This window comes from Hippoglossus stenolepis, chromosome 11 (genome assembly GCF_022539355.2).
Source record: "Hippoglossus stenolepis isolate QCI-W04-F060 chromosome 11, HSTE1.2, whole genome shotgun sequence".
In the NCBI taxonomy this organism is placed as follows: Eukaryota; Metazoa; Chordata; class Actinopteri; order Pleuronectiformes; family Pleuronectidae; genus Hippoglossus; species Hippoglossus stenolepis.
The window spans coordinates 13,564,307-13,585,610 of NC_061493.1; the positions used below are offsets into that span (position 1 = coordinate 13,564,307).

At 41.6% G+C, this 21,304-nt stretch overlaps 2 protein-coding genes across 4 annotated transcripts in view; one reads left to right on the forward strand and one right to left on the reverse strand.

The window, feature by feature from the left end:
- The window catches only part of tnn (tenascin N), a 35,439-nt gene extending 27,146 nt beyond the window's left edge, over positions 1 to 8,293 (forward strand). For both annotated transcript variants that reach the window (XM_035169782.2, XM_035169783.2), the window contains 7 exons: positions 2,248 to 2,378; positions 2,956 to 3,094; positions 3,220 to 3,371; positions 3,903 to 3,999; positions 4,121 to 4,285; positions 4,715 to 4,878; positions 6,603 to 8,293. In XM_035169782.2, the coding sequence (XP_035025673.2) occupies positions 2,248 to 2,378; positions 2,956 to 3,094; positions 3,220 to 3,371; positions 3,903 to 3,999; positions 4,121 to 4,285; positions 4,715 to 4,878; positions 6,603 to 6,752 (998 nt within the window). In that variant the 3' untranslated portion in view covers positions 6,753 to 8,293. The remainder of the gene's footprint in view (positions 1 to 2,247; positions 2,379 to 2,955; positions 3,095 to 3,219; positions 3,372 to 3,902; positions 4,000 to 4,120; positions 4,286 to 4,714; positions 4,879 to 6,602) is intronic.
- Positions 8,294 to 15,260: 6,967 nt separating this feature from the next.
- On the reverse strand, positions 15,261 to 20,505 carry LOC118117513 (uncharacterized protein KIAA0040). Of its 2 annotated transcripts, none has more exons than XM_035169784.2 (3): positions 20,331 to 20,505; positions 17,040 to 17,112; positions 15,261 to 16,544 (listed from the first exon to the last, which is right to left on the reverse strand). In XM_035169784.2, the coding sequence occupies exon 3, from the start codon at positions 15,884 to 15,886 to the stop codon at positions 15,557 to 15,559; it is 330 nt and encodes a 109-aa protein (XP_035025675.1). In that variant the 5' UTR covers positions 15,887 to 16,544; positions 17,040 to 17,112; positions 20,331 to 20,505; the 3' UTR covers positions 15,261 to 15,556. The 2 variants fall into 2 exon arrangements, with proteins under 2 accessions (XP_035025675.1, XP_035025676.1); XM_035169785.2 differs by having other exon boundaries at positions 17,040 to 17,159.
- Positions 20,506 to 21,304: the final 799 nt, after the last annotated feature.

The following is a 21,304-nucleotide window of genomic DNA, read 5'->3' on the forward strand; positions in this document are numbered from 1 at the left end:
TGAACTGACAGAGCTGGTAACATTTTTATTTTTATTTTTTCATCTAATATGACTTCATCATCCAATTAATAAACCAACAACATGAGGTATAATGTAGATAAGTTTATGATGCACAGTCCAAACATCAAAAAGTGACCAATAGGTGCCACTAGTCAATTTGAGAATCACCATTTTTTTGAATATTCTACCAATCATTAACTTCGCATCCACATACATTGAAACACAGAACAACACTGTATGACATCCAGGAGATTTTTATTTCCAGACATAGTGTATCAAAGCTTCATAGTTGTTAGTTAAGGTTAGGTCGGGTTAAAAAAAACAATCTAAATTACATGGGAGCAAGAGGTCAAAGTATAGAAATATGTTCACAAGATTCTTTATTTAAGGTCCTTGTTGGGTTGTGTAAAAATATCTATAAACCTCAGTATCTCTGACCTGATGAGTTCATCATCAAATGATTCCTGAGTTTCAGCAGCTTCCCCTCAAGGGTAAAAAATGATCCGTATTAGATGAAGTTAAGATAAAAAATCTTAAATATAATGAAAATTGTTTATTTGAATATAGGGATTAAGGTGGTTAATTGTGGTGAGGATGACCTAAGTGACCAGAAGATTAGTAATGGGACCGTGCAGGGTGGATCAGGAGTCAGGGAATAAATCTGTGTAATTCACTTTGAACTGATCCTCGAGCTTCTGTGATTGTTTAGTGTTCACTTCAAAACAGCCGGCACTATCCAAAACACTGATTAAATCCAACAGTGGGGGTGTACCACATCTAAAAACCAAAAGAACTAGGGTATTGACTGGCTGTCTTTGATTAATGCACACTAGAGGGCAATCCATAATGCCTTGTGTTATGTGATGTTTGATTTATTAACTTAGAATTTTCTTTTTTAAGTCAAAATGTGTTTACTTTCAACTTGTAAACTACCACGAAGCACCAAATCTCCAGCGCCGACAGGAAATGCCTCCCACAGGCCGAGCCAGGTCTCTGGGTATCCCTCGTACCTCAGTGTGGAGCTGAAATAGCAGCGGCAGCACATGGTGAATGGAATACAACAGGGGTATCTTTGTACGAGCCAGATGAGCCGTAAAATCACCTTCTTTCAATTAGGCAGCAAACGGCCGAGTTTTGGATTATAAACTTGTCTCGCCGTGATTCATTAGAAACCGTCGCTGGCTGCGGACCAACTGGGTTCAAATAGGAAAGCCAGTGCGTCAAAAAGAAATCCTCTGGGATGCAATAAAACGTGTGTTATTACATTTGTGACTTTATTGTACCGTGTCAGTTGTGTTCCATTGACATTTTCAGCAGCATCGCTTCCCACTAATGACACCAGTGGTACAACTAAAATGTGTTTCTCCTCACATTTCCTCTATCGTGATTCAATTATCCGAAAAGCTGTTTAATTTCTCTTCAGTAATTTGTGACAGTAAAACTCCCAATTGGAGAATAAAAGTAGAGGGTGTAATGTTTTTAGCAGAAGAGCAATAACAGTTTGAATCTTGATTTGAATTAATAATGGACTGTTTGACACGCACCTCTTCTAATTTCCCGAACCATGGGAGGTTAAGTCTCCCGCTGCTGCAGCAGGCGACTCTGTGTACGGCAGATTGTTTCAGCATCTGGTTCGGTTCAAACCTCCACAGCGGAAAACTGTCAAGTTTGTGGAGGAGGATTGTAACACTGCAGGAGGACGGTCTTCGTCTCTAGTGAAAATATTTACTGTCAAATGCATTTAACTGGATTTAGACTCATGAAGGGAATAAGAAATGACAGTTATTTGATTTTCATATGAGTAGGAGAGAGGTTTGTCTGGAGTTTTTTTTTTTTGCATTAAATAACTAATTAAAATCAAGTCTTGTCACTTGAACATACCTTAATGTGATAAGAACTACCTGCAGTGACAGAAACCATCTTTTAAAAAAAATATTTGGTTTGACTTTTTAGTTTGGTGCATGACCCATCCATTAACACAGGAGAGGTGGGATGAATGATCAGTGCTGCAGTCAGCCACCAGGTGGCAACAAGATGCTTTGGCGTCACTTTTGGGGGGTTTGTTATGTTGTTTGTAGTCAGTCTACTCACAGTTTGTACTAAAACAACAAAAAATGTATGATATCACTGACAACAATACTAAAAACGCGCTCAAGTCTAACCAGCACCACCCGAATCCCAAAGACGCATTGAAGAAATGAATCTTCTTGTGTTTTAATCCTCTCTGATTTATTCTCCTATTCACAGATATCGATGCCCCCAAGGACCTGAAGGCTACGGATGTGACACTGGACTCTGCCTCTCTGACCTGGATTCCTCCTCTGGCGGACATAGAAGGTTACAACCTCACCTACAGAGACGAGGAAGGCAACATGGAGGTACTGAGCCAGGTTTAACACACACACACACATATTTTCCCATCTTAACAGAAACCAAACTATGCCAATGGGTATTCAGATATAAACATAGGCTATAGAACTGAAATTGTTACCTTTAAAATTTATAATACTATATATCCTCATATCCTATACATTTCAAAGTACATATGGAAAATGTTCTCCATTGGGTAAAAGCTGTTTTACTGTATATTAGCTTGAACTGCCCTTTAACAAAAGAGGGATAGTGATGTATAGGATTTAGGCCCTGTTTTATGTAAATATTCAACATGGAAATCTGTTTATTCAACATTTAAATAAGGCATAAGTCATCAAATGCATTTTGAATCTAATCTCTGTGGAACGCTGACCCCTTGTGGCCAAAAATAATACTCATGCAGAAGTAATGTAAAGCACATGGATGAAGTGAATCTTCATACTTCACAAGAATTCAATGCCATCACTCAAACTGTGGACTTTCTTATTTTCCCATATCAGGAGCATCTACATTATGTGAGACTGTTGCATCATATGACACTGAGTGGCTCAGTACGATTCATTTGTGTCACTTTGTGGTCAGACTGTTGAAAAGCAGCTCGGAGCCATCGTGAGCAGTTTTGCTGTGTCCAGTCTGGAGACGGGGAAGAGATACATCGTCACCCTCATTGCCTACAGAGGCAGCAAGAGGAGTAGGGTGGTGGAGACGATCTTTAAAACAGGTCTGTGCTCACCGACTCAGATGTTATTGATGCTCTTCACTGTCCTGATACTTTATTTTTCTTGACTGAAACACATGATCTCGACTATTGACTGTTATGTTTACATCCCATCTTCCTCCCTGTAGTTGGCTTCCTATACCCCTTCCCCATGGACTGCGTTCAGATCATGAAGAACGGAAATAAGAAAAGCGGAATCTACACCATCTTTATTAACAACAACAGCTCCAAACCAATTGAGGTCTTCTGCGACATGGACACTGACGGAGGCGGCTGGCTGGTACAGATTACTGATCAACTACAGGACTATAATTATGGAAAAAATATATATATTTCAAAATTGTTTTATAATATTGACCCTAGCGCTAACCCTAAAACCTTTTCATGGGTTATGTTGGATTTTATATGAGTAAATATTAAAGGAACCTATAGAAACAGCTGTACATTATCTTTTGAGTCCCCCAACCTTTGAAATGCAATACTAAATCGCTGGAGCAACTTTTAATGATAGTAACTGACAGTTCATTTAATTTGAATTTAATCAGGCGGTCTCACTGAGAGACTTCAATGACTTTTTCTATACCGACCTGCAGGAGTCAATCATTATCAGCAAATAAATACAACACAACCACACGTAACACAAAGACTTAATTACAACAATTGAAAACGAATTACAAGAAACATCAGATAACATCAGTGATTTAAAAATCACCAAGGGGAATGTAAGCAGTTGTGGGACAGATTGCAGCTTATTCCATTTAAAGGTGCCACATACTAGCAAAACAACCATCATGCTGTTTGCTGTTTTCAGATGCTGCAGCGCCGTACAACCGGCAAGCTGGACTTCCTGAAACGCTGGAGGCAGTACATCGCAGGTTTTGGCAACATGACGGACGAGTTCTGGATCGGTGAGTGCACTGATGATCCCAGGGTGTTTTTTTCTGCAGACACTGAAACGTGCATATACTTGAACGGTAAAGGAGCGTTGTAAAGGTAAAGGAGCATTCTCTGTTTGTCTGCTCCCCTCAGGGCTGGATAAGATATACGAGCTCACCAACACTCCGACTCAGTACGAGCTGCGATTTGACCTGGGCCTGGGCTCAGAGAGGGTCTACGCTGTGTATGACAACTTTAAGATCGATCCAGTCAAGCAGAAGTTCAAACTCACCATCGGCAAATACAGCGGGACAGCAGGTGGGTTGTAAAGTCTGTTCCCATTCACAGGTACTGTGACAGGCTGAGACTGAGCAGGCCACATGTGCGGCTTTTCACATTTTCTCTCTGACACTTCACTGAAATAGGAGTTATAGAAGAAGAAGAGAGGCCAGGGGTGGCATTGAGACAGCTGTTGAGTTTCAGGCACCAGGCACCCCGCCGACCGTTCGGTGGGGTGCTGGAAAAACCTATATTCAGTCAGTAATAGACAGCAGCTATATAGTAAAGGTGGGATCTAAAGAAGGCAGGGTTTGCGTGATAAAGTGGGACACTCAACAGTGTGCTGAACCAACATATACTGTGTATGTCTCTGTTTCTGAAATGCTGTTAAAGTATTAAACAAGTCTAAAGTCAGGTTTATCAAGTTCTGATTTAACTGTGCTTAATACGATTGTTGATAATCCCCAGGTGACGCCATGACCTACCACCAAGGCCGAGCCTGGACCACTATCGACTCAGATAATGACATCTCTCTGGGTAACTGCGCCCTGACCCACCGCGGCGCCTGGTGGTACCAAAACTGTCACCTGGCCAACCTGAACGGCAAATGGGGAGACAGCCGACACAGTTTGGTGAGTGAACAGGGAGGCAGCTCTGAATTTGATAAGCCGTGGTTTTTGGATGGCTCGTGAATGCAATTTGCTCTCCTGAGGTTCCACCCAGTCAGGACTAAATTTGCCGGTGTGGGTTTGAAAATGGGTTTTGTAAAGAATACGAAATTTGAGATGTGAAAAAGAGGCAGCTAGTAGAGTGGTTCATCCTCAGGTTACAGTGTTGCAGGGTCAATCCCCAGCTTCTCCTGCCCTAGAGTCCTTGAGCCAGACACTAACCCTTAATAGCTTTTCAACAGTCAGTGATAGTTCCCTCCAATTGCAGGCCATTACTTTATTTAAAAACTAGTTTCATAGCATGCAAAATTCAGCCTCAACATACATGCACAATAAGCAAGTGCATTACATGTAGGATGTAACAAGTACATTAACTGTGTTGCTGTACTTTAGTACATTTTTCATGCATTGTATTGTATTGTATGTATGTATTTTCTGTCACTTTTCACTTTTACTCCACTTTATCAGAAAACATCTGTACTTTCTACTCCATTACATTGAGACAAAGTCATAAGGATGTTGTGGACTGTTGCATTAGGGAACAGCCTACACGCTGCAAGTATATTTAAAATCAAGTACTTATTAACTTTTAAACTTTAAAAGTAGAAAATGTAATGTGCTATTTTTACTTGAGCACATTTGTGTGTATTCATTTGTACTTTTTACTTAAGTACTTCACCACTGTATAACACGGTATAGAAATAGGAGTAGTGTGCCTTCACACCAGTAGGTGGCAGTGATGGTATTATGCTGTGACACTTCTCAAATTTACCGGTTAACGGTCTTTGAATCTTGGAAATGGGACTGTCAGACATCATGGCCTCACTCTACACTTCACATTTGTCTTTCATAGTGATAGATGATGATGCGAGTGGATCTTAAAGCGGTTTTCATCTCAGTGTTTGCTCTTCTGAATCCTCCTCCTGCCCAAAATAACTGCGTAGAAAATAAAACACCTCGGCTAAAGGATACAAAATAAGCAGTTGCACATCTACTACTCACAACAAACTGCTTCATTTGCTACGATTGACAGCCGCTGAAATAATATACAAGAAACACGGCTATACCCATCATGATCAAATGATGCATCACTGTTATTATGGATCATTTGTCCAGATCCTTCACAAAAAGACAAAAGCAGTGCAGAGAGGGAGGCTGTTCTCTGGTCAGCAATCAAACGCAGCTTCAGACCACCACAGTTGTAGTTGTTTTCTGCTGGATTGTCGGGTGAGGCAGAAATGGCCTGAATCCATCAGCAGTGATAAGAAAGCACATTTCTCACACCAGCTATAAACCATAAGTGTTTTTTATTCCAGGCTGATACGGTAACAACAACAGTTATTATGTCCAAGGAAGACTGATACTAAAGGAAATGGCGGGGGATTTTTTTCCGCCTCTCATCGATGTGATTTCATCCGTAATATCGCCGCTGCAGTTGTCTCCTGCAATGTTTGTCGATGAAATGCAATAACAGTCAAAACAAGTTTGTGCTCACATGAAACCGAAGCCAGAGGCTGGTGTTTATTACTGTTTGTCATCCTGCCTGTCCGTCACGCCGCCTGCCTCTTATGTGACAATTCATGCCTCTACTCTCTGTTTCTCACATTTCCTTTGATAACCATTTTTTCTTGCTCTGCTCTTCCTCCCCTCTTTCCAAACTCCTCTTCCTCTGTTTACTTTGCTGTCAGGGGGTGAACTGGGAGCCGTGGAAGGGCCACCTGACGTCCCTCGACTTCACGGAGATGAAGATCCGACCTCTGGGAGCCTTGTCCAGCAGGAAGAGGCGATCGTTGTTGGCCAGAGAGAAGAGCAGAAACACAAACCTCCAAAAGAAATAGAAGAGCGCCCCCTTCTGAAACTACAACACAAGTCTTCAGCCATTTTAACCTGCCGTCACACTTGACTGGGATATATCTCCTTTTATTAGTGTAAGTTTTGCTCCTCTGACCACACAGGAAAAATCTCTCTCCAAGTCTTCACCATAGACTGTGTTTAAAGATGGACGACATGACAGCTCCCCAAAAGTGAAGCCAAAGTGTCTTTGTCACCCCCTGGTGGCTGGATGTAGTATAGGTCATAAGCCCTGCCTCCTTAGAGGAAGAAACATGAACCAAACTAAAAAGTCAAAGACTATCTCAAATACATTTTTCTCAATACATTTTTCTCGACTAGGCCTCGCTATTGTGGCTCCATCACCCAATTCTTATACCACTCTGACTCCTAATGCGTTCGTATCGGGGATATTTTTGCTTCATTTTTGGATAGCGAGGGGAAGGGAAGACGCGTCGCCCATCTTCATATACAGTCTATGGTGTGAACACTTTTTAATGGGTGGGTGGGGGGTTGGGGACTGTGGGGGGACATTGCTTAGCAAGTAACTTATTGTCTGTTTGTCTCAAGTGAGATTTTATCAAAATTCCCAGGTTTAGTTTGGCAAAACTGTTTTGTTAAACTTCTGTTTCACTGATTTTGGTTGAAACTTCAATTATAAACCAGAAAACAGTAGAACTGAGTAAAATTGAAAAGAAACTAAAAAACATCCAATTATTGCATTCATTTAAAGTTTTTTTTTATAACATGGGGTAGCAGCCTAGGATATTTGTATTATATTTGTTACATTCATGTTCTATGAATAACTTGAGTAGCAACTTTGCCTGTGTATAGTGGTATTGTCATCATAACATAAATGTTTGAAAAAAAAGTGTGGAAAGTGTGTGTTTTGTTTTTGATCAGGCTCGGACGATTAGCGAGTTAGCGTCCTGAGTTTATTGATTATGGAGCTGGCTGGCTGTGACACATTAAACTGCCACTGTGCCTCAAAAACTGTCACATCACATTAGCTTGTGTAGGACAAGCTGGGGGATAATGGTGGATGGCTGTGTAGATTGTCCATATTGCTCCTGCTTTATATTCATGTGATCGGGACGGCGCACATCCGTCAATGTGATGTGGCCGCGTCAAACATCAACAACAATCACGTTTGTTTGCCTCATACATAGAAATTTATCGCCACAGTCTTGTTTTCAAGCTGGAAAACTGACAAAGGTTATTAGTACTAGTTTCACTCTGGCTTTATTACTTAATTAAGCATTTTTTTTACACTTTTATTACAAACTCTGTTGGTTTACGTGACAAGGACGAAGGACATCAATCAACCTGCTAATCTGCCATAACTGTTTTACAGCCCCCGCTCCTCATAAATCCAGAGTTGCCAACATTTTTCTTTTTAAGACTTCATGGGTTACGAGGGTTTATTCCAGGCGATACTCAGAAAGGCTTTTCAAGGACACAAATGAGGAGCCACACTGAGGAATTAAAAAAAACCTGTGTATGACTGTTTTTTCTCAGTTTTGTCAAATTAAAAGTATAGTTGCTCATTTATAGTCACATCGCACATTGGCACGATAGATAAATGAAGGTTTTGTTACATGGACACATTTTCTTTAGATAGCGACAATTAATGAGGAAACAGAGCTGTCTGTTTTTGATCCCACAGATTTTTAATGAAGAGCTGGAGACCAGATATTTTCCCACACACATCCCACACGTCGTGAATGTTTCTTTCACTACAACATGTTGCTCTATTTGGATTCAAGACAAACTTCCCCATGGGGACAATAGAGGGAATTGTTTTGTGTCTCTTAATACAACAACACTAAGAGCCATCTATCCATCCATTATCTATAGCGCTTATCCTTTCCGGGTAGTGGGGGAGTCAATCCCAGCTGACATTGGGCGAGATGGGGGGTAGATCCCTGGACAGGTTGCCAGTGTATTGCAGGGGCAACACACAGAAACAAACAACCATCACAGTCACATTCACACCTATGGTCGACATAGAGACTCAAATCAATCTTAGCTTAATGTCGTTGGACTGTGGGATGAAGTCTTAGTACCATAGTAATTCCAGAGCATGCTGCCTCTGTACAGACAGAAGCCGGCAGAACCAGGATTCGAACCGAGAACCTTCTTGCTGTGAGGCGACAGTCCTATCCACCGCAAGACCATTCCACCCAAGTCAAATTACCAACCATAAATCAGGGGATCACCAATCATAAGGGTTCATCCTCTGAGGAAATTGGACAGATTTGATCACAATCCCTCCAATGGTTGTCCAGGTATTTTAGTTTTGACCACAGCGTTGGACCCACAGACCAACGACCTCACAGCCGTCTGCTAACATGGATACTGAACAAGATATCCAGACATTACCCACACCTTTAGTTTAATGATCTATTTCAAGGTTTCCTCACAAAGCGGAGCTGCATTATTCATTTAACAAAATCGTCCATAACCCAAGGTCAACAGCATCTCAGTTTCCTAACAAGACAGAGGTTTCTCTCGCCGTTCAATATTCAGCTCTTGTGGAACTTGGACGAGGTCTTACAGTTAAACTGCTCATACAATTGTTTTGGTAATATTAAGCATTAAATTGTGAAGGCAGCTGTAACCCTCCTCAGTGTTGTCATACTGGAGTTGAGCAATTGCACTTGCAGGAACTGCCGACTGTTTGACGCCTGGTTTCTCAACAGTTTCTCAATTCTAAAGCTGTCGACAGTAACAGCTCACACGGCTGTCTGGATGGAGCCATTTTTACACAGCTGCCAAAAAAAGTATGGCGAGAATAAGAGCAGCACATTACGCCATTTCAACACGAAAAAAGATAAAGATATAAGATACAATCTATAATCTTCGGGAAACTCCTCTCGATACAAAGTCCTTCCACAGACCCAATGAAAAAATACAGAGAAACTATTTTTGAGTGTTTATTCATCCAAATCAAATAAGAGCGCGAGAAGCCTGCTGCCTAAAATTTGGCAGCACATATTTCTAGCATAGCATTTTCATTTCAACTTTGAAATGAAATGTCTCACAAAAGCTCATTGATGCGAACGGCCTTTTCAGCCACAGTGATTGCGAATTACTTTAAGGAGATTGGTTCCTGCCGTTGCTCTGCAAGGCAGAGTGGTTTGCTTGGTGCCAGGATAAACAGAGAGGGGAGAAGAAGTTTGCCCTTTTTCTCTCCCTCTCTTTCTCTCTCTCCCTGTGCGTGTGTGTGTGTCTGTATATACAGTATAGGGTACAGCACAAGCTTGACGACATGCAGATACTGTATGTACTGTATGCCTGTGTCACTGGGGTGTCACTTACGCCTCGGCCTCAGCGTGATGCTTTTTTTCCATGACACAACTTGGTAATGTGGCAACAAGGGAGTGTTTGTTTTAAGGGGTGGAAAGTGAGCTGTTCGTGGAGAGACAGAAATAGTAACCAAAGAGAAGGGAGGAGAAGACGTCTGGGAGATTCCTAAAAAAATGAATATATAAATATATATATATATATCCGATTTGCTGAGATCTACATATGACCAGTTTATAGTCCAGACCATAAACTGTATTTCAAGATGGACAATGTGTCTCCACTTCCTCCAACTATCTAGAAATGGAGCTACAATATCCCTGATATGAACGTCACCATCTTGAACATTTCCAGGCACATCTGTGAAGTAGCAATCAGGGGATAGAGCCACAGTAGCAAAGTCCCGTCGATATATGCCCTCAACCAATCAAGAATCAGTCTCACCTGTCAATCATGATGTTTCACCCCGTTAGCATCACATTGCTATTAAAAACAAACTGGACAAATTAACTCTTGAAAGTATGTCAGTGTGATAAGAACTACCTAAAATGACAGACTTAAACTTTTTAGTTTGGTGGATGTCCCATCTGTTAACACGGTGGAGGTGGGATTTATGACCTACATGCTGCAGCCAGTCAGCAGGTGGTGATCAAAGCCCTCTGGCTTCGCTTTTGGGAAGCAGTCATGTCGTCGATCTTTATAAACGGTCAGTGGTCCAGACAGTCAACAGGCTAAGTTTTATAAAAGTTTTGCTGAGGACATTATAATCATATTATACCATGGAAACACAAAGGGATCACACATGGTAGAGATCGACTGAGCTTGAGTATTAAAGCTCCCGTCATCTCTTTAGTTCTTGTTTACAGTTTATCACAAACCCATCGATGAATCAATGGAACAGAAGTTAGTCAGTGAGTTCGACCCACTTCCTGATATAAGATTGCTGCCTTTTGTCTACATTACAGTGAACCGATAAGTTGTGCCACCTCACGTCCTTGGGCCTTAAAGAATGAAATAAACAAACAGCTTGTTTACATGCAGGGATTAAAGTTATGCTAATTCACTGAGCGTCTAATGCAGGTGGAAAATCAGAAACCGTGAGATGGAACAAATTTCCCAAAGTGCACGTCGGAGTGTAAATGTTGTCAAAGACGAACTGCTCCTCAGGCCAAAGTGATTACTTGCATCAAAGATCGCTCGGCTACGGCTCTCAAAACAATGACGGAAATTAGATGTTCATGAAGATCACTGGAGGCAGCAGTGCTTATTAATTACATTGTCTCTTCAGCCTTGTTTGTTCACACAATTAATTCACAGAGACCTTTCTCTGCCCCTTTGATTTAGTTACTTCCTCCTGTATTCACTGCCATAAAAAAACGGATGTTATGGTAATAAAGGAATTTAATGTTCAGACCTGTTCACAGCAGATGTCACGCTGCATGAGAACAAGCACAAACCCACGTAGCTCTTTGCTGTTTTGTTTTCTTCTCACATCAGTTCCCGTGGTCTCAAAAAGTACAGTGTGTCAACAGTCCAGAAAAGGATCATGCGCCTTTGTTCCCATTTCGTCTCGAGAGTTTCGTCTGAGGCCTGTGAAATATGTTCACTTGACTCATGTCAAAACTCAAAGGCTCCACTGACTTCAGTTTACATTAGAAACAGAAAGATGAGATTCCACAAAGATAGAAAAATACTTTATTTGCCGTCATCTCCCACATTTGCTCTCCTTTATCATCGTATCTCTATATGTCAGGATAAATTATGCATGCAGAGCTACACACAAAGCCCAGCCAGGCACAAAATAAAAAAAAAACAACAAAAGGAATCACCTCAGCATTTTTTTTTCGAGTGTGGAAACAACAAAAACATGTCCTAAATACAAAATGTCATGCATAATAGGAAGGGATAAAAACATCCAGCTGATTTGCTGTTCAAACAGCAGACAAATCCTGCACCTCCTCTCCCTGTGATCGCAGCGAACTGACACCAGAAGAAAAACATATATATTTTATGTTTCATACCTGCTGCCTCCTGCCGCTGGTTACAGCTGATACAGACTCCCAGGGAAATAAATGTTCAAAGCGAGGGAAATCAAAACACAATGAAGCTCAATGGTACAAAATGCTGTGTAACAGGTGTCGACAAGGAAAACGTGAATGATGTGTGAACATGTTAAAACAAAGAGGGAGGGGGGGGACATTAATGCAACCAACACTGTGGCATAATATAAATTTTAGCACAGGCCTGTAAACCCCCCCATAATACTGTTTGATGGATGTGAATCGTGTGATAATGAGGATCAGTAACTCATAGTCCGCTGATAACCGACTGCTGCTGGGAGGACCGAGAATGAATAAATTATTAGTAACTGTTAGCATTCGTGTGTGAATTGTTGAGCGAAACAGAAAAGTGTCACTTTTGCTGCCCGGCTGAAATGAAAACTGAGAGGAAGAGATTCTAATATAATGTGGAAGCCCGATCAAAAAGATTAACAATCAAATGGGATATCAACCATCCCCACCATGTTGAAATCAATGAGGAGTCTGGTTTTAGATCCTCCAGCATGAGGCTCCCTGCTGCGACTCCCTGCTTCAGCATCTCAGGTTGGAGAGTCGGATCAATCTTGTAAATCCTCCGTAAATCTCTTCTCCTGGTGGTTTAAAAGGAATTGTTTGACATTTTGGGGAAATACGCTGATTCGCTCGCTTGTCGAGAATTAGATGAGAAGATTGAAACTGCTCTCAGGTCTTAGGAGCTAAATATAAAGTCGGAGCCCGCAGTCAGTCAGTACAACGAGTGGAAACAGGCTCTGGATGTAGCTCACAAATGTCGGCACTTCTAAAACTCACCAATTAACATGTAGTCTTTGTTGGATCTGCAAAGATTTTCTAAAAAACGAGTAAAGAGGACAATTTGTTGTTTTACAGGAGGTAATATAACCCTTTATGAAACAGGTCTTTTCTGTTTTTGCAGATTAAATAATTACACAATTGAATATTAACTGTTTCCAGTCTTTGTGCTAAGGCCACAGCTTTTGTCTTTTCATCTAGTTTGACATAAATCAACATTTCCTGTCTTTTACCTGCTCATTTGCTATTATGATCATTTTGGTATTGAGAACACCTGCCACAGCTAATATGATGAAACACTCACGAATTACAAACCACAATGACATGTTCAGGTTCTGGCTGAACATGTCAATGATATCATCTCCTGGCAATCCCCTCAGTGTGGGAGGAAACTAGGTGACTGATTCGTCACCACGCATTGCTACTGAGACTTTTTTTGGTTTCGTTTTACGGGCCAAGGCTTCATATTAAACCCAAACTCTGTGATCACATGGAGCAGAACCTCACTCTCCACATAGGAACGTGTGTGTGTTTGAGCAGGGTCCTGATTTCCCAGCAGAACTTGAGCAGGAAAATCGACTCAGCGCCAGTGTGAACTCATTCGTAAAGATGATGATACTGCCGAGATGCTTCTGCCTAATTGGGTTCTGAGATATCACGCGCCCTCAAGAAATAAAATGAGCCTTCGGGCACCATCCACTCAAATCAAACCGTTTGATTGATTCTGGGTTTCTCTTGAGTTAATTAAGTTCAGAAATCGACTTTGAATGCTTCTTCCTGACCACATAACTTATGAGAGTTCTTTTTACATGCATAATTGAAGAGTTTGACTTACAGATGAAATATATTAACATTGAGTTTGTTTCTCGGCGGAATGTGATTATACTGCTGCTGTGTTTACAAGGTTTATTCATGGCTACATACCTGGGCCTGTATTTATTAACTTATAAGAATGATACTTAACAAGGCTTCAAAGAGACAACTTCAAAACTCAAACTTCTTTAGCTCAGGCCGCACAATCAGACACTTTTGTTGAGCAGCTTGCTCCTCCTCCATCAGAGGTACAGTGGAATGATGCCGTGTCCAAGTAAGGAAGTAAAAAATAAGCAATTTGTAAAATGCGGTTAAATCCTTGCTGCTCTCGACTGGCTACCTGTGAGTTTTAAGATTCATTTTACTGCTAAAGCTTTGAATGGTCAGACTACAGCCTATATATGTGATTTGTTAACCCCCCCATGAGTCTGATGCTGCCTTAGATCCTCCAACAGGGCACAACTATCGGTTCCAAAATCTCCACTGGTCACTAGAGGTGACGGGGCCTTCGCTGGCAAGAAAAATCCAATGTAGAATTTAGTATCCTGTCGATAAGCGAACACAATAACGATGATTAAAAAGTCACTGAAAACACAATGAATAGCTACTGATTTCTCTTTCTACTTGCAAAAAGTGAGGCTTCCTATTAAAAGTTCAAATGAAATGGAAATATTTATCCATCCTATTATATTACTATAATCACGTATATATATATATATATATATATATATATTGTATTTATATGTCTGTGATGACTGAAGATTTTTATAACAATAATAACTTGTTTTAAAGCTGGGTCCTCATCAGGCTTCTAGAGCTCTCTTGAATTTAAGAGCATTTTTAATTTGAGAAATAACTTTTATTATTACTTTTGTTAGTAGCTTTCACTAGATTTCACTTTGAATAAATACAGGCCCAGAAAACGTTCCTGTCACTGATGCAGACGTAGATGTTCCCGAGTGTTGATCAGTGCCTTGAAAGATCTGTCAGACCCTTTGGGAAGGACCACAGATTCTAAATGTAGTTTTCGCTTTTCCTTTTTAAATCCTTTGATAAGAATTGTGCCTTCAAGGTAGACTTGACCTGAATACTGGAACATTCTCAAAAACAAAATAAAAATAAATAAATTGGACAAGTGCTTCTCCCGTGGACCAAATTGTATCATATCACGCAAGAAAAGCAAAAACAGGAAACAAAAGTATAATTTTCGTTGTGCATCAGTGCATTTTCATTCTGAAAGTGCGAGTGAATCACCGCTCTACAGCGCAGCCTCAATGTGAACAGTAAGCAGTATTATAGCCATTTGAATGCTGGGCAGACCTTAAATTGGCTCTCTCTCAAATACAGATGCAATGAATTTCACATGGGAGCTCAAAGAACAAAGTGCTTTCAATAACACTCTACACACACACACACACACACACACACACACACACACACACACACACACACACACACACACACACACACACACACACACTGTCTCTCTCTTTCTATCTAACACACACATTTGTACACTTACATATTATAATATATATATATATATATATATATATATATATATATATATATAAGCCTGTCTGCATATTGTATGTACGGCGCCAAAAAGCTCAAACTAAAAGCTGTAAACAATGTAATCAAATCCCCACAAACTAAAAACAATCTGCACTGTTTACATATTTCAACCAAATCTGTGCCCATTACAATGTGAAGTGCCTCCCATCAGTTTAAACAGCATCGCAAGCCTCCTTCAAGTGTATGATGACTTTTGCGACACTTGATTGGCTCTGCTGCACCGACTGGCCCAGGATCAGCCATTTTTTTTTAAATAGAAAAATGCATCCCTACATCACGTCCAGTGGAACCCTGTCAGGTGTCATCGGCCCCGTCTTAACAGAAATCCACAAGTCCTCTGGATTTGCCGATTTTGTCTTCTTCTTCGTCTCCGACCTTGCAGTTGCCATGCTGCCTCTGCGGCAGCAACAGCAGCTGTTGGCATGGCGACAGCAGCAGCAGTGGCAGCACACCACCAAAGTAATGATGAGGACCAGCAGGGGCAGCGTGAGGAGGACCACCAGACAGACGGTGTTGTAAACCCCCTGGTTGTGTTTGTCGGCGGTGAACCTCCAGATTTGGTTGAAGAAATCCTGAATGCTGTCAATTTTCTCATCCATGGCTTCAGGATATAGAACTGTGACAGCTTTTTAATTACGCCTGCGGCAGTTTTAAAGTTTTTAATGGATCTTCTGGAGAGTTTGGAAGTTTACAAGATAGTAAACGAGCACAAAAAGGCTTCTGGAGATACCGAAAATAATTAAGATATGGTGTTAATTTGTGTTAAAAGTCCTTTCATGTGATGTGACTCCAGCTTTAAAGTGGTGAGATGTGACGTTTTACTGTTCAGCAGTCCAACAGCTGTCGGGTCAGATATCTCTGGTGACTCGACTCTGAACTTTCATGTACTTCTCATCTTCTCATGGAGATCTGCTTTCAGATAGTTGCCCTGAGACGCAGCAGTATCTGATGAGGCCCGTATATGAGGAAGATGAATTTGTAGACGCCTCCTTCAACGAGGGCTGGAGTATTTTTTTTTTTTTTAAACAAATCCAAAAGACCAAAAGCTTGTTTGTTTATACGAGGGCCTCTTTGAAATCTGATGGTTTTGATCTCAAGGTAAAAGCCAGAATCTGCAGCCAAGTTTGTTTGCTTTCTTTTATTGCCACTTGACATTCCACGTATTGTTCTGTTGGTCTTCGTCCTCTCGAGTCATCTCTTGTCCTCTTGGTTTAGATTAATCCAGTTGTGAAGAGGTGCTTCTATTTGGTCGCGTCTCTGTAACAAAAAAAAAGAGACAGAGTGAACGTGGACAGAAATTCAGTTTCCAGCAGACCGCTGCTCTTCAACCTCCCTCTTTTCTCTCCCTGCCTCCGCTCCATCCATCTCTCTCTGTCTTTAACGTCTCTACTCCTGCTCTTCCCCTTCTCGTCAATGTCAGCTTTGGATTTTTCTATTTTTTTTTCCAGCTCTCCCCTCATTAATACTGCAGGGGAGTCATTCAGGATTCAGCGCAGATCTCTCTAAGAGTCCCACTGTGGAGGACGGGGGTGAAGGGAGGGAGAGGGAGGAATGGAGGAAGATTGTGTCTGAGGGCAGAAGAGACAGAGATGGCGGTAACCAATCTCTCTAAGAGTCCCGCTGAGACGGGGAGTGCGACAGAGTGTCAGGCAGAAAACGAGAGAGGGGAGAGAGGTAGGCCCGAGAGAGACCTGCTATATTTGAATACACAGCTAATGGTTCCCATTGGAGGAGAGAGACTCTTCCTTTTACCTGTGTTTTCAGAAGTGTCTGACTGCAACGTTTTCCTCAGGCCTCGGATGAAAAACTTCTCTTAGCGGCTCACCTGGAGAAGAAAACACGAGGTGAGGCATTTGAGCTGGTGAAGTAGGTCTGAAAGAGAAAAAGTCAGTCTGAGAAATAAAAGCAGATATTGTTCCTTTTTTCTCTGTGCGTAGACGGCTTGATAAGGTGTGAGGCCTTGAAGCAGCAGCTTTATTAAAAGAGTTTTAAACAACCATAGTTTCTCTAAAGACGGTCTCAAGTGTGTCCCTCTGCGTCTCCATGGCTCACGGCTGCAGCGCTTGTTTAGATTCTAGTTGCGGTAGCGGTTTCATCTCTCGTTTGGCTGCGTCTGAGGTCGAGATAGGGGACAGATGCACCTGCAAGTGGAGAGCAAGCACATTCGGCGTGGCTGTCGCTGCGTGTTGCGCTTCATGTGTGAAATTGGTTTACCCGCAAACAACCTGCTCACTTCCCCCCTGTTCCCATCCTAAACAGGAAGCCGAGCGCTCAGAGCTAAGCAGCGAGAGTCAGCCGGAACGTCAGAGTGAGAGCTGAGGTAGATCCGTCACATCGCTCAAAACAGAAGGGTTCTAAAATAAATCTCCACATTTGAAACTGAGCTTATTTTCATATTAAGAGTTCAAAACAAGGGCATGTATGCGGCTGTGAGCCTGCGACTGCTGAGCTTCATGAAGCTTGAGAGAAAATGTTTGTTTTGTGGATTTCAGGTGAATGTAGGTCAAACATGCTCAGATGTCCTGATACCAACTGCTTCCATCAGGGTTTGGGCTAGTCCACTAGATCCTTCTATCTCATTTGTAAAACCAAAACCAAAAAAAGAAAAATACATTTGCTATGACCCACATCCATGCTACATGCTTATTGTATACCCTATATACCATACAATAAGTTTTACTCTATACGGTTTTCCAATGTATAGAAGGAAGTTTAACAGGAAGTAAAAATTCACACCCTGGGTAAAAGCAATCAAGCTGACTACACAATGAAAATGTTTATTCCACAACGTCTGGCATTAATAATAATATTTTATTCTATTGTGCTTAATGTGAAGTTTCAATTTGCACATAATAATGATATTTAAATAAATTGTGAATTTAATATTATTATTTATCATTAAATATTTTGAACAACAATATAACACCAGACAAAAAAAAACTTGTTTCCCAACCGCTTGTACTTGACTGATGGAAAGATGGGACAGTGTTGATTGGCCCAATTGGCCTGTTTTCACGCGTTAATGATCCAAACCATGGTTCAGTTTGATCTGGACTGTGACAACCTCTTTTCGGTCGCACTAAATCCTGGTGCATTTGTCTGGCACGTGGTTCGAGGCACCTTTCACAACTTTGGTTTAAACAAAAGGTTTGAAACAAACAAGGAAGGTGTGAAAGCAACAAAGCCCAGAAACTTGTTAACTGTCAATCACGCCCTCATCTTTTCAATGGTTCAGTGGCACCTGAATGAAGAATAAGCTGCACCAACTGTTGATCTCTATGCACATGCATTCATTCACATTTTCTTTTTCCACGTTTTATGGAAAATTCAAAAGATATTAGACTTTCATTCGTGTCTGTTTACGTTGTCAGGAGCCACTTTGCCACAGTGTCGGTACGTGTTGTTGTGATGAGCTTGCCTGAGCTGCGGTGCCCTTGTGTGCAGTCTGATCCCCCTCACATTATGAAAACACTGTCAACGTGACAAACGACTAAGTCACTGAACAACGGGTTTATTGAAAAGTAGCAGCACAGAGGTGAGGGGTGGTTATATAAAAGAAATGACTAACAATGTATCATTAAATGGAATGGATAAGTCACTAGGTGTTGTGATGATCTGGAGTCTCTGCCAGACACAATGAGATCACTGTAGGTTATTTCTAAACTGAGTTATGGGTTCAGCATTCACTATAACCAACAGAGGAAATCTAAAAATATGAAATCATTCCCTCATATTTATATGCTCACATACAAACAGCAGCCTCACTAGTTATTATAATATTCTATTGTCACAATTGGTTGACAAAATTCCTCTTGTGATGGCCATTCATATTTTCTCAGCAGGCTATTTGCAGCAGTGTGACAGTTACTACGGGGGTTCACACTATAACTGTTGATGAGCTAAGTTTAGTTTTACCATTTAGCAAAAGCACAGAGCAGCAGATGTCAGAAACATTGTCCTGTTTTTACAAAAGTTGGGCTCGTATCGGCTTTAAAGCGAGGCTCTGGGCTTTAAATATTTCCTTGCGTCACATTTTCTCACTGAGATGCATTTCCAAGATTCTCACTGCACGGGTACGTTACTTTCTCATGACATTGTGCTCTCCTGGAGCCATTCATATGCAGGAAAGGCCATTTCTGGGGCACACAAAGCCAGGAAGGGGCTGAGAAAAATGTTATGATTGCACTCGGTTAGCCCCCGCTGCTTTTTCAGGGACATTGGTGACCTAAAAGACAAAGTTGTGACAGAAGGCATGGCAGGAATCTTTAATGACTAGCCCCCAGCACACGTTCACAGCAGATCCCTCATCAGACAGCATTAACACACTGAACTTGGACACGTTTCAGTTCGACTTGAGTCAGCCACCAACGAACTGCAGCCGTTTGTTCTATCTTTTTACAGAAAAATGGAATTATCTTACTAAGTGCAGCTGTTACTCGGTCGCATATATGCTTTTGGATCGTCTGGAGGAGTGCAGCTCTGCACAGTGTGCAAGTGTGCAAGCCCATTACAGTTCAGACTTGCATCAACTCGATCCTGACTGAGTGAGATGAGCAAAGTGGAGGACATTCCTCCTGTAAGAGCTGGAGGAGGACGATCATGAAACTGGAAAAACTCAAAACTGTTTGAGTCAAAGATCTTTATTTTTACGAAGTTTCATAGAGCAGAGCACCAGGAAGTTATTCTTCACATTCTGTCACAAATGTCAACGCATTAAGGTTTCCTTTCATGCGGTCATATTTAAACTCAAGAAAATAACCTGAAGACTGAGTCATACTGACACTCTGTGTAGGACTCCCTCAAAAGAGAGAAGAAACTTATCAGCTTATAGCTTCAACTTGTCAAACATCCTGTCAAATGTCACCACTGCCAGAACAACATTTTCTGAGTCTGCCACAGCACAGCAGCAACTTTATCTCATTTCCTCGAGTCAAACAACAACAACAAAAAAAAGCATCGCCAACTTATATAAACCACTCAGTGGGATTTCAAGGTATTTGAAGTTGGCTGGCGCTAAAGATCTCTTTGAAAGTGGCACCTTACCCTGCAGGCACTTGTGAAGTGGCAGGTCAGGTCTCCTCTCATGTCTAATCCACTCAGCTGCTCAGGCTTCTGGAGGTTGTTTCTGTGTTTTGGCGTCTGGCTGCTGCTCTGCTCTGGTCCCCCTCACCCAGACATCTTGACATGTCTTCACTTTCTGTTCCTGTTTCCCTCTCTACCCTCGTTTCCCGTCCTCCTCCCACTCCTCCTTCTCCTCAGCCCCCCCCGCCCCCCCGTCCCTAGTTGAGTGTGTGTGTGTGTTTTGGTCACGACGTCATCGCACCCTGCCCACTTAGTGTAAGAATGGGCCCTCTGTCTGTGCTTATGCGTTTCCTGTATGGCACGCTGGATTCTTGCGGTTGCTTTACTTTGCTCACACAAGCACTTGCGTGATGTCAGGCAGAGAAATAAAGTCGAGCAAAGTGAATATGAGGAAATCAAGCCATTAGATGACTAAAGGTTTCTCACAATAATGTCCACATGAGGGATATTAAAAGCAAAGCTACCGTGCCTGCCCTAAAAGCCTTGCAACACCAGAATAAGTTGCCGGCTTAAGTTGCAACAGTTTGCATAATAACACTCAATAACCTCTTAAACCAAACACCACTCCACCCATCTCAGAGCCCCACGATGGGAGTAAAAAGGGGAAATGAAAACTGTCTGTGTGGGTGTGTGTTTGTGTGTGTTTGTGTGTGTTTGTGTGTGTGTGTGGTAAGTACCACCAGGTGAAAGAGTCACATGCAGGCGAGATATGAAAGAGTGAAGTCGTGCAAAGTGTGCACACACACACACTTACTGTGCCTGTGGCAGTGTGGTCAATACCCTTTCAGTTCAGTCAAGCAAAAGAGGTTTTTTCTTCAAGGAGGAATAAAGAAGAAAATAAAGCGTTCGGCTGATATTAAATTGCAGTGGATGTATTCTCTCCTGAAAGAGGGAAGTCGTGAGTTAATTTGTTCATGTGTGCTCATATACAGTGT

Excerpts from the sequence above, each read along its gene's own strand:
- LOC118117513 (XM_035169784.2), bottom strand. The coding sequence starts at position 15,886 with ATGGATGAGAAAATTGACAGCATTCAGGATTTCTTCAACCAAATCTGG.